Source organism: Littorina saxatilis, linkage group LG17, assembly GCF_037325665.1.
Source record: "Littorina saxatilis isolate snail1 linkage group LG17, US_GU_Lsax_2.0, whole genome shotgun sequence".
NCBI lineage: Eukaryota > Metazoa > Mollusca > Gastropoda > Littorinimorpha > Littorinidae > Littorina > Littorina saxatilis.
This window is the reverse complement of record NC_090261.1, coordinates 10133368-10145983: the sequence shown is the minus strand read 5'-3', so window position 1 is coordinate 10145983 and position 12616 is coordinate 10133368. Positions and strand designations below refer to the sequence as shown.

Here is a 12616-nt window from a genome sequence, read left to right as displayed (position 1 = left end):
GACGTATACTTTAAGAAATAGTGACTTGCCGTATGTGGAGAGGGGAAGACTTTAGTTTCCCCACAACATTTCACCGTGACCGAAACGACACAAGAGGTGTGTGTGTGTGTGTGTGTGTCAGAGAGAGAGAGAGAGAGAGATATATATATATTATCGAGAGAGAGAGAGAGAGAGAGAGAGAGAGAGAGAGAGAGAGAGAGAGAGAGAGAGAGAGAGAGAGAGAGAGAGAAAGGGGGAGGGGGGAGACAGACAGAAACAGAGAGACAGCGTAAAATGCAAGGACTTCTGATTTCTGTCAACTTCTTTCTTGCATTTCACAATATTTTGTTATGTTTGCCTTTCCGTCACTAGCAATGGGAATAGGGATTGTGTTGTTGTTGTTGTTGTTGTTGTTGTTGTTGTTGTTGTTGTTGTTGTTGTTGTTGTGTAAATGTCATGGTAGGTGTGACATTTTATGTCAGTTTATTTTTACAAGTGTTTCACATCGTCATGCTGCTGTCAACCGTTAGCCCGGGCCCATCAAACCCCCCCCCCCCCCCCCTACCCATCCCCTCTAACGTGTCCTACTGTCTTCCTGTTTCTCCAGCCTCCGTGCACTGCCCCATCATTGCAGTTCCCGGTGGTGCAGCGGTTGCCGGTGCAGCCCCTTGTATTGATTCTTTCATTCTATCACACCGTGTTTCCTTTAAACTTTAGTTTGGGATGAAAGGGGCTCCGCTGGCGACCTTTAAAAGCACTCGGTCTCACAATACTTGTGACATGGCTACCAGATCTATGCTGTAGCTTGCAAGCTGAAGCTCTAGTTTGAAGTCAAACTGAATAGATCACTTCAGTGAGCTGGGGGGGGGGGGGGGGGGGGGGGCTCTCCAGTTCGACCTTACATGCTGTGAGAATGTTGCACGTGTTTGTCAGTTTGTTTAGGTGCGCTTTACGCGAACCGGCGGCGTTAACTTTTTATGTGGCCGGTTGATCTCTTGACAGAACCTTCAGGAGTAGCACATGTTCATGTTGTTGAACGTAGCTGTGCTGTATAAAACATGGAAACCTTTGCCGGTGTTTTGAAACATAGAGGGGGGAATCGAGACTAGGGTCGTGGTGTATGTGTGTAGTGTGTGTGTGTAGAGCGATTCAGAGTAAACTACTGGACCGATCTTTATGAAATTTTTCATGAGAGTTCCTGGGTATGATATCCCCAGACGTTTTTTTCATTTTTTCGATAAATGTCTTTGATGACGTCATATCCGGCATTTTGTAAAAGTTGAGGCGGCACTGTCACACCCTCATTTTTCAATCAAATTGATCGAAATTTTGGCCAAGCAATCTTCGACGAAGGCCAGACTTTGGGATTGCATTTCAGCTTGGAGGCTTAAAAATTAATTATTGACTTTGGTCATTAAAAATCTGAAAATTGTAATTAAAATTATTTTTGTATAAAACGATCCAAAATTACGTTTATCGTATTCTTCATCATTTTCTGATTCCAAAAACATACAAATATGTTATATTCGGATTAAAAATATAAAAATTATGATTAAAATTAAATTTCCAAAATCGATTTAAAAACAATTTCATCTTATTCCTTGTCCGTTCCTGATTCCAAAAACATATAGATATGATATGTTTGGATTAAAAACACATTCAGAGAGTTAAAAAGAATAGAGATATAGAAAAGCGTGCTATCCTCCTCAGCACAACCGCTACCGCGCTTTTCTGGATTGTTAATTTCACTGCCTTTGCCACGAGCAGTGGACAGACGATGCTACGAGTGTACGGTCTTGCGGAAAAAATGCAATGTACTGAGCTTGACTATATGTTGTATTTTCGCCTTACGGCGCGACTTGTTTAAAGATACTGACGCCTGGGTTTTTACTTGACGGTCATGTTTGGTTTTGCTGTACCACCGACTTTGATCATTGGTGACACTGAAACTGTGACTCTTCCTCGGCCGGCAGACAAGCGGTGGTCAGTCTCAAAGACTGGGCCTCGCCGTGTTAGACTGGGAGAAAGAGAGGGAGGCGGGGTGAGGGGTGTGTGTGTGTGTGTGTGTGTGGGGGGGCAATAAAGCACTCAGTGTATGTACTGGAATTAAAGTTGAACACACACACGCACACAAAAGGCTTACAACACGAGAACAGAGTACATTGAACACAAAACTGGGCGCCTCGAAAACGAGGAAACATGACAAATGTAAAACGTCGATCTTTAGAGGAAGAAAGATATATGTCCATGATAAGTGTAGTTTTGACCTTTTCTGGTACTTTATATGACTATGCTGGAGGTGTTCTCGGAAGGTAATCGTGTTGTTTATCGATTGCCGGTCAGCTGATCTAGCCAACAATAATTAACAGACAGCGAAAGCAACTCAGTCAAACCATAACAGATGATCTATGCCCTCCTACCACGTGTTAGACGTTCACTAGCTCACTCAGTGGAAGTTGCAAACGTGTCCCCATCTTTCGTTGAACTTCACCATTGTTTTCCTCTTCCTCTCATTTTAACCGAGTTTACCTGAAATTGAATTGTTTTCTTGCTTTCTCTGTTGCTGTTTTGTTTCGTGACCTTGCTCAAATTCTCTGACTTTTCCCCCTTCAGTTGTCAATGGGACCATTGTCGGTTGTGCTGGGATGATAGACTTTGTGCACGAAATGAAAGCAAGTTGATTTTGTTCTCTGCCGCTAGGTAAACTGGGTCTGTATAAAGGAGGAGGGGAACAAACACGCGGAGCTTGAACTAACCTTAATCCTGTAGGGAATACAGACTGTGGGCAGGAGAAGAAGAAAAAGAAGTAATAGAAACCCAAGCTGCCTGACACAACCTCAACTTGAAACAACACGCGGTAGGTATAGAAGCACTCATGAAGATGGCAGGTCGCGAGAGAAGGGGGGAGGGTTAGGGGAAGTAGTCGGTTTAGGTTGGACGCAATACTCATCTTTGTGCTCCCCCCCCCCCCAAAAAAAAAAAAAAAAAGAAAAAGAAAAGTTCATTGACACTACAACGACTTGAACCAATAGAGCCATAGAAGAAGCAGTAAGAAAAACGTGGCTGGGATTGAACGCTGTCTTGGAGGCTGGATGCAATCTTTGGTTTGGTGACGTAGGAGGAAAAGGACAGTTTTTACCACGGAATCTGAAAACAACGCTGGATACTAATGGAGGCGAGGCAAAGATGGGCAGAGAGAGAGAGAGACAGACAGATTTCTGTCACGGCATCTATCCAAATAAACGAAAATAACAACTGCAAAAAAGAAACAAAACCAAAAGGAGCATAGGGTTTAATATGAAGGATTTCAGAAGGAGGGTAGGGGGTTGTTGGGCAATGGAGAGGTCTGTTGTAATTTGATGCATGCAATCCTGATCTTTCCGAAGTAAGCACACAAACACAAAGAAGCCTCTATTCTGCGACAGCACGAAGCAGGCATAGAAGAACCGAAGAAGACGAAGAAGGTGCAACCCATCCAGTCCTCACTTCGGTGTCTCACCTTTTGCTTGTTGATTCTAAGCTCACTGCTGAATTGTCGGCTTTTGTCAAGGACCTGAAGTTCATTTGCATTCCTCTCACAAGCACAGTTCGGCCTGTTGCGCTGTGTCCGAAACCTTGGCTGTCCCCAATCAGCCGACTTTTTAATTTGAAGCCGAGAACCCTTGCCAACATTGTTTCCCCTTGAAAAACAAATAATGGGGAAACAAGTTTCCCTGCCTGATGCAAGTTTCCAAGTTTTTTTTATCAGCCTGTTTTGTTTAATTTGAATCCGAAGATATTTGGGTTTGTTTCCTAAGGCAGAGGAGACCTGTTTTTATGGCTTCATGGTCGTTTTGTGTAATATGTTTTTTTTTTTCCTCTCCCCATCTCTTCTCTCCTGTCATTGCATTCCTTTGCCCAAATGGATAAGGCATAGAAAACGTTTTTCTTCGTTTCTTCCTTTTCTTGTACCTTTTTAGTCTAAAAATATTTGCAATAGCTGAAGTTGATATTTTTTGAAGAACTGTAAGATCAAAAAAGTTAGAACGACTATCTGGAACTATGTGCATTTCAAATTCAGTTACATAATGTAGCTTAATCATTCGTGAAGGAGAGAGAGAGAGAGAGAGAGAGAGAGAGAGAGAGAGAGAGAGAGAGAGAGAGAGAGAGATATGTTTAAAGTGGCTAAAACTAGATGTAAGGCTTTGCTTTGGGAATGTATTTTATCTTGTGCGAGACTGACTTTACCTTGGTCTTTTTACTGTGAACACTGCTGCACATTTCTTAGTCAACAATTGTCCCACGACAAACGCTTTTAACAAATCTTTTCCCGAATAAAAAAAACAGGTAAGAAACCAAACAGCAAGGCGAAGGTGGGCAAAAAGAAAACATAAATGATACAAAAGGAGACGGACCCACAAGAAGGTTACACGGTTGCAAAGTAGAAAGAGGGAGTGGACGGATCTATGGCCTGTCGCGTCAATTTAGTAAATACTCTTTTCTTCCTCTGTATCATTGTCGCGTCTTTGATTACTGCTTCTGTGGTTAGGATTACACTTGCTTGACGCTCGCTATCTCATTCAACGCAAAAACGGTGACCTGCTGCGACTAGAATGTCGTGAAAAGCAAATGGATAGTAACCTCTCGCTGGTTCAGGGCGATTCCCCCTTTGTGTTTGCGTTCCTTTGACTTTTTTTTCTCTGCCCGTTTGTTTGTTTCTTTTTGCAGTTGTGTCTGTTCAAATAAGATTTCTTCTATCTGTGTCTTACTGATTGTTGAAAAACCGATGATGTTAGGAGCGCTATGCACGTCTCTTTCTCCTCGCAAGCTTAATATTTGATGCCCCCTTCCTCCTTCTACCAAACCATCTATTTTTGTGCTTTGTACATGTATACAGATTATTTATTTTCTGTAAGATTTGTGCACACAGAATAGTTTAGCCCTCCCTTTCGAACGCGATATGTGTATGCTTCGAACGAGCTTGTAAGACTCAGGTGTCCTGAGTGAAATTTGTGTAGGATCATACGTGAGCCTTGACAAGAATGTCTTCCTCATTTGACAGCGTGTCTGTCTGTTTCTACCTCTTCTTCAACCCTATTCGTTTCTTTGATAGTCTTCATCATCCATTTTTTAAGCACTAACTACAAATGTCCACATACTTATGCTTTATGATGATAAGAGCCACACTTTTCAAACATCACGAATTCTTACCAACAAACATTCCTGGGTGTCATCTTTCTCTCGTTAGCATATATGTATCTGCAAGGCTGTTCAAACATACATGACCATAGTTTTCGTGACCATGCATTATATTATCTGGTCAATGATAAGCCTCAGTGACGAGGGCATTCACCGCATACACTGGCTGCTGTTTCTAAAGAGAGTAAAAATAAAAACAAGTCGCGTAAGGCGAAAATACAATATTTAGTCAAGTAGCTGCATCGAACGCAGAAGAAGAAGAAGAAGTCAAGTAGCTGTCGAACTCACAAACGCAATGCCATTTTTCAGCAAGACCGTATACTCGTAGCATCGTCAGTCCACCGCTCATGGCAAAGGCAGTGAAATTGACAAGAAGAGCGGGGTAGTAGTTGCGCTAAGAAGGATAGCACGCTTTTCTGTACCTCTCTTTGTTTTAACTTTCTGAGCGTGTTTTTAATCCAAACATATCATATCTATATGTTTTTGGAATCAGGAACCGACAAGGAATAAGATGAAAGTGTTTTTAAATTGATTTCGACAATTTAATTTTGATAATAACTTTTATATATTTAATTTTCAGAGCTTGTTTTTAATCCAAATATAACATATTTATATGTTTTTGGAATGAGAAAATGATGGAGAATAAGATGAACGTAAATTTGGATCGTTAAATAAATTTTTATTTTTTTTTACAATTTTCAGATTTTTAATGACCAAAGTCATTAATCAATTTTTAAGCCACCAAGCTGAAATGCAATACCGAAGTCCGGGCTTTGTCGAAGATTACTTGACCAAAATTTCAACCAATTTGGTTGAAAAATGAGGGCGTGACAGTGCCGCCTCAACTTTCACGAAAAGCCGGATATTACGTCATCAAAGACATTTATCAAAAAAATGAAAAAAACGTTCGGGGATTTCATACCCAGGAACTCTCATGTCAAATTTCATAAAGATCGGTCCAGTAGTTTAGTCTGAATCGCTCTCCACACACACACACACACAGACACACGCACATACACCACGACCCTCGTCTCGATTCCCCCCCTCTACGTTAAAACATTTAGTCAAAACTTGACTAAATGTAATGAAACAAGCGTGACGATATGTCCGCCACATAAAGTGGTGGTCATGTTTTGATGATAATGGACTACAGTCAATGATTTACTGTCGTTTTGCTTACTGGAGCGGAAGGCTTGTTTACATCTTCCATTTTACACACGCTATAAAACCAGCAGTTATGTGTTTGAAGTGCGGAAAGTAACTTAATAGTTGTAGTAAGGCTTCAAACTAAGAATGTCAATATCAGTTTGCGGATCGGTGGGTGGATTTCATTCACAAGACCGTAGTAAAACGCAGTTAACGTTATCCTGCCAAGTGATATTGTAACAGATGTGTAATCTCCGTGTGCTTGTGCGTGTGTATGTGTGTTATGCACCTGCATGTGCTTGAGTGCATGTGTGCCAGTGCCATTGGTGAGTATTTTTTTAATGTACAAAAGTGTGGTTAGGAAAAGAAATATTGAGAATCGTAGGTGGGGGGTGCAGTTGGTAAGTGAGAGATGAAAGTTAAAAATATTACTTCACAGCATCATTAATCTGCAGCTAACTTTTTTCAGTTTGACTGTGTTTTAAATTGAAGACTTGCTTCGTTGGGTTTTTTTGTCACGAAAGTTTTTGTTGGTTAGATTTGTTCTTGTTTATGTAACGTTTTTACATTCTGCAAACCACACCTGTCTACTGGGAGTGCGCAAAAATCACAAGGACCATATACCCCAAAGACTACTGTTTCTGGGGGTTCAGGGGTAGGCGTACATCCACCTGAGATGTTTTTCTTTCATTAGTGCCGACCAGGTGATTGCTTTGTTAGCCACTGCTTATATTTGTGGGGTAATGTATTTGTTTGGACAGGCAGGGATTGTGCGTCCAGTCGGAAGCACCTCTTGTGTTGCAACTTATTAAAGCGGAGGAGTTAAATCTAAGTTGTTTTCTTTTGTTAAAGCGACAAACCTGTTTTCTTTCGCCATTGTTACGATAGACTTCAACTGATACTGCTTTGCTGTCAGACCAAGTGGAGGTTTCAAAAGAACTTAACAGTTCTCAAAACTCCATGATGAACTGAACAAAAGAAGGACTTCTGTTTTTAATTTCTAAAACCGAGTGAATAAGGGCATGCTGTGGCATAGTTATGTTTGGGAAAGCAAAACATACGTTAAAGTGTGAAATATTGTCGGGTTTTTTAACCCCCGAAACTCTCCTTGGTACTGTCCCTTTAAACCACCGGTGTTTTTCTTCGTTAATCCGACTGTGGCACTCAACCGATTGTTTCCAACGAGTGGAGTGGGATTAGAAACAGTGATTAGAAACTCAAAGGAGAGAGAGAGAGAGAGAGAGAGAGAGAGAGAGAGAGAGAGAGAGAGAGAGAGAGAGAGAGAGAGAGAGAGAGGGACAGGACAGGACAGGACAGGACAGGACATACAGGACAGGACAGGACAGACAGACATATCTACCTCAGACTATACTCCGCCCATAGTCCTCCCACCTCACCCCGTCACTCCGCATATCATCGTTCTGACTTACAAAGGTTATGCATGGTTTTGCAGGCCTGTCTGCCGTGTCTGCGTCACTCCGCATATCATCGTTCTGACTTACAAAGGTTATGAATGGTGTTGCAGTCCTGTCTGCCGTGTCTGCGTCACTCCGCATATCATCGTTCTGACTTACAAAGGTTATGAATGGTGTTGCAGTCCTGTCTGCCGTGTCTGCGTCACTCCGCATATCATCGTTCTGACTTACAAAGGTTATGAATGGTTTTGCAGTCCTGTCTGCCGTGTCTGCGTCACTCCGCATATCATCGTTCTGACTTACAAAGGTTATGAATGGTTTTGCAGTCCTGTCTGCCGTGTCTGCGTCACTCCGCATATCATCGTTCTGACTTACAAAGGTTATGAATGGTGTTGCAGTCCTGTCTGCCGTGTCTGCGTCACTCCGCATATCATCGTTCTGACTTACAAAGGTTATGAATGGTTTTGCAGTCCTGTCTGCCGTGTCTGCGTCACTCCGCATATCATCGTTCTGACTTACAAAGGTTATGTTTTGCAGTCCTGTCTGCCGTGTCTGCGTCACTCCGCATATCATCGTTCTGACTTACAAAGGTCACTTTATGAATGGTTTTGCAGTCCTGTCTGCGTCACTCCGCATATCATCGTTCTGACTTACAAAGGTTATGAATGGTTTTGCAGTCCTGTCTGCCGTGTCTGCGTCATTCGTCCTCGAGTTTTGGTTTCAATCCAAAATCTCTCTTGCCTATACGACGCAGCAACATTTGAACACATAGTGAGCAGGGTCCAAATACACGTGGCACAGTCTTGTGAGAAGAAACAATCGAAAAAAACAGACATAGTTTATCAGTTTTTTTGACTGTCATTTTGATTTTTGTTTTGCACGACGGAGGACTTAACAAACAACACACAACATTAACAACAACGAAACATCAACCACAATTGACCTTGTTTATTCACAGGAGCTCGTGTCACGTGCCACACAAGCCTTCGATTGTACATTTGTATTGGAGTAAAACTGTTTCCTCTGACTTTCAGGGTACCGACTTGTTCGATAGGCCCTGGTCAGGATGCCGGGTGGAGGAGGGTTGTGTTGGTGCCTGGGTGGCCGGGGACCACCCGAGATCAAGTTTGGCACCGACTACGATACCCCGCTAAAACCTGTCACTGTGGATATACCGATGCCCACTGATGAGGCGGAACTCAACGCCAAATTCGAAGAACTTGTGGTAAGTAAGGATTTTACCTTTCTTTTTCATTTGTGTGTGTGTTTGTCACGAAGTCATCGTGTCTGCAAGTGACCAGACTGTTTTTACAAACACACATACAAACAAACACAAACAAAACGCAGTTCAGTGTTTTTGTCTGTTAACCCAGCGAGGAAGCCTTTTGTGTGAGCATTTTGCGTCCAGCTATTCCTTTATTTATTCATTCTTTCATTTGTTCATTGATTCGTGCAGTCAATCATTAAGTCAATGTATTCATTCGACACCCATTCATCCATGTGATGATTTTTCTTTCATATTTACCAGGTGGAACTGGATTTAGACAAACCGCACAGAGATGCACTTTACAGCCTTCCCCCTGAGAAGAAATGGCAGATATACTGCAGTAAAAAGAGGGTAAGTCACTTATACACTTGTGTCCTGTCTCTACTGTTTTACAGTGTCCTCTCGTAATGTTTTTCTTTGTGATTAACTAATTGCGTATTTATGCAGCAGTCGCAAGTGACCAGTTCCTCTCTTACACGGTTCTTCGACTAGTTATTGATCTTTACACGCTCTTTGTCCCGAATTGCGCAAGCGTGTTTGCATGTTGTGGCGATGAGAGTGTCCAGATGGGAAAGCGAGGGAGGCCATTCGATCTCTCAGACTCCCAGACAACAGTCGTCAAATATTCATGGCGATACTTCGTCAAGGATTACAGAGCAAATCCCGGAAACAATTCCGGTGTGGTAATGCTCTTGGTGGAATTGGATGTGTTTGCTTGCAGAAAAAATACAAGTGGGTGGGGAATATAAGCAGGGTATGGGTACTGACTGCGGTTTAGAGATGTACTGTCTTTTATATGGGGGAAAAAGAAGGGCTTCTCAGTTCTGTGTGTCTGTGATATTGTTAGACGATCATGATGTATAAAAGAAACGAAAGAAATACCTATTTAAAACAACCGTGTGGCTAGAAAGACGACAAACATTTTACAATTAAGCGGTCTTTATCACTTTGTCGCTCTTTTATTTCTGTTGCTCTTGGCCTGTAGATTCAATGTGTGCCCCTCTCTCTCTCTCTCTCTCTCTCTCTCTCTCTCTCTCTCTCTCTCTCTCTCTCTTCCTCTCTCTCTCTCTCTTTCTCTCTCTCTCACTCTCTCTCTCACTCTCTCTCTCTCTCTCTCTCTCTCTCTCTCTCTCTCTCTCTCTCTCTCTCTCTCTCTCTCTCTCTCTCTTGCATTTGGTCTTTTCCAGAACTTGCCACACGGTTATGTGTTAAAATATTTATGATATTTCATTACTTTTGTATATGTCACCAGCTACAAATATACATGGTAAGTGGTTCCTGTATTTACTATGCTTGCTTCTACAGCTGCTGCAGTGGTATCGGTTCGCTTCAGATTAGAGAGGGGATGCGAACAAACAGACAGACAGCCTGACAAACAGACCCACACGTTCACGCGTACACACACACACACACACACACACACACACACACACACACACATACACACACACACACACACACACACACACACACACACACACACACAATTTCTTAGTTTGCAAAAGGAACAAAAAAGCCGCTTTAATTATAGATTTGTAGACAGTGCAAAAGTATATATAGCTTCGAAAATTTATACTGCTGTTTGCACTAAAATCTGAAAACCCTTTGATCATGAACGATCAAAGGACTCTCAGCAAAGTAATGTGCAGCATCCTTCAGCTCCGTCTGCAGAATAAGAATGTCCCAAGCTTACTCTTGGTCTAACTACACGAAAAACAAATTTACCAGCTTGCCTACACCATTGTCGGTTGAAGACTCATTCTGTCATCATCAGTTGATGTTACAGTTCTCATGTATTGCAGCTTAGGGCGCTAGAAGTTCAAAGCAAATAGTTGCTCATTTTTTTCTTTCGCCGAAAGCGTTTCTGGTGCGATAGAAAGGAAAACTGACATGATACCCCCTCCCTCCTACCCTTAATAACAAGAATGAAGGTAGCCTAGCTGATATGAAAAAAAACCAACTCTGCTGAACACGACATGTATCGTAAAAAGATAATACTAACGTTTAAGTGTTGTTGATAAACAACAACGCAATAAAGGCTTTCGAGACTGGAAGTTAATTTTCCTTGTAGGACTCGGGTTGCTTCTCTAGTTACGGGCGTTAGAATTTTTAGAATAGACTGACGCTTTTAAGGTTGGTGCAGTGTCCATCGATTGTTTTTACATTTAGTCAAGTTTTGACTAAATGTTTTAACATAGAGGGGGAATTGAGACGAGGGTCGTGGTGTATGTGTGTGTGTGTGTGTGTGTGTGTCTGTCTGTCTGTGTGTGTGTGTAGAGCGATTCAGACTAAACTACTGGACCGATCTTTATGAAATTTGACATGAGAGTTCCTGGGAATGATATCCCCGGACGTTTTTTTCTTTTTTTTGATAAATGTCTTTGATGACGTCATATCCGGCTTTTTGTAAAAGTTGAGGCGGCACTGTCACACCCTCATTTTTTAATCAAATTGATTGAAATTTTGGCCAAGCAATCTTCGACGAAGGCCGGACTTCGGTATTGCATTTCAGTTTGGTGGCTTAAAAATTAATTAATGACTTGGGTCATTAAAAATCTGAAAATTGTAAAAAAAAAAAAAATTATAAAACGATCCAAATTTACGTTCATCTTATTCTTCATCATTTTCTGATTCCAAAAACATATAAATATGTTATATTTGGATTAAAAACAAGCTCTGAAAATTAAAAATATAAAAACTATGATTAAAATTAAATTTCCGAAATCGTTTTAAAAGCTATTTTATCTTATTCCTTGTCGGTTCCTGATTCCAAAAACATATAGATATGATATGTTTGGATTAAAAACACGCTCAGAAAGTTAAAACGAAGAGAGGTACAGTAAAGCGTGCTATGAAGCACAGCGCAACCGCTACCGCGCCAAACAGGCTCGTCACTTTCACTGCCTTTTGCACTAGCGGCGGACTACGTTCAGTTTCATTCTGTGAGTTCCACAGCTTGACTAAATGTAGTAATTTCGCCTTACGCGACTTGTTATCTTTTACGTCGTAGGGAATAGTGATATGTTTTGTTTGGTCGGTATCTTAATTCTGTTGAATAGCATTGGCTTGTAAGCATAATATTTTTCAATTTTAGTACCAGGAAAGGTTAGTCAGGGTATGCTGGGTTGTGTGGTATTATTGCTATGTATTGCAGTTATTACTGAACTGGTTATTTTATTCGCAGGTGCCTGTTGATTTATGATATCGGTACGTGCCAGAAAGAAAAATAATTCATACGGGACTGGCATCTGTACTGGCAGTCACGGATGTACAGACGGAAAGGCAAAAATACACAGGCACACACTCTAAACAGGCACAGGTACAGTCAGGCACACACAGCCTGTGACAGACGTGTGGACCGACACGCACACACGCGGACAGACACTTATAGACCGTGCTGCAGACATATATGTATATATACACAGTACACACACACACACACGGACAGACACACACACACCATCACCACACCACACCAAACCAATCCACACCACACCAATCCACACCACACCACACGCGCACACAGTATTTTCCAAGCTTAAATGTTACAAGAGGAGTGTCTATGAACTCCATCTGTTTTGTTCTTGTTTTCTTTCTCTTTCTTTAGCGGCATTCGGTTGCCCTTTACTTT

General features: G+C 41.7%; 2 protein-coding genes across 2 annotated transcripts in view; one reads left to right on the top strand and one right to left on the bottom strand.

The window, feature by feature from the left end:
* Positions 1-12616, bottom strand: part of LOC138952660 (galactose mutarotase-like) — a 380407-nt gene that overhangs the window by 19892 nt on the left and 347899 nt on the right. The window lies entirely within an intron of this gene.
* Positions 1-12616, top strand: part of LOC138952245 (disheveled-associated activator of morphogenesis 1-like) — a 59523-nt gene that overhangs the window by 1110 nt on the left and 45797 nt on the right. Inside the window, exons 2-3 of the mRNA XM_070323865.1 lie at positions 8753-8943; positions 9247-9336. Of these exons, the coding sequence (XP_070179966.1) occupies positions 8785-8943; positions 9247-9336 (249 nt within the window). The 5' untranslated portion in view covers positions 8753-8784. The remainder of the gene's footprint in view (positions 1-8752; positions 8944-9246; positions 9337-12616) is intronic.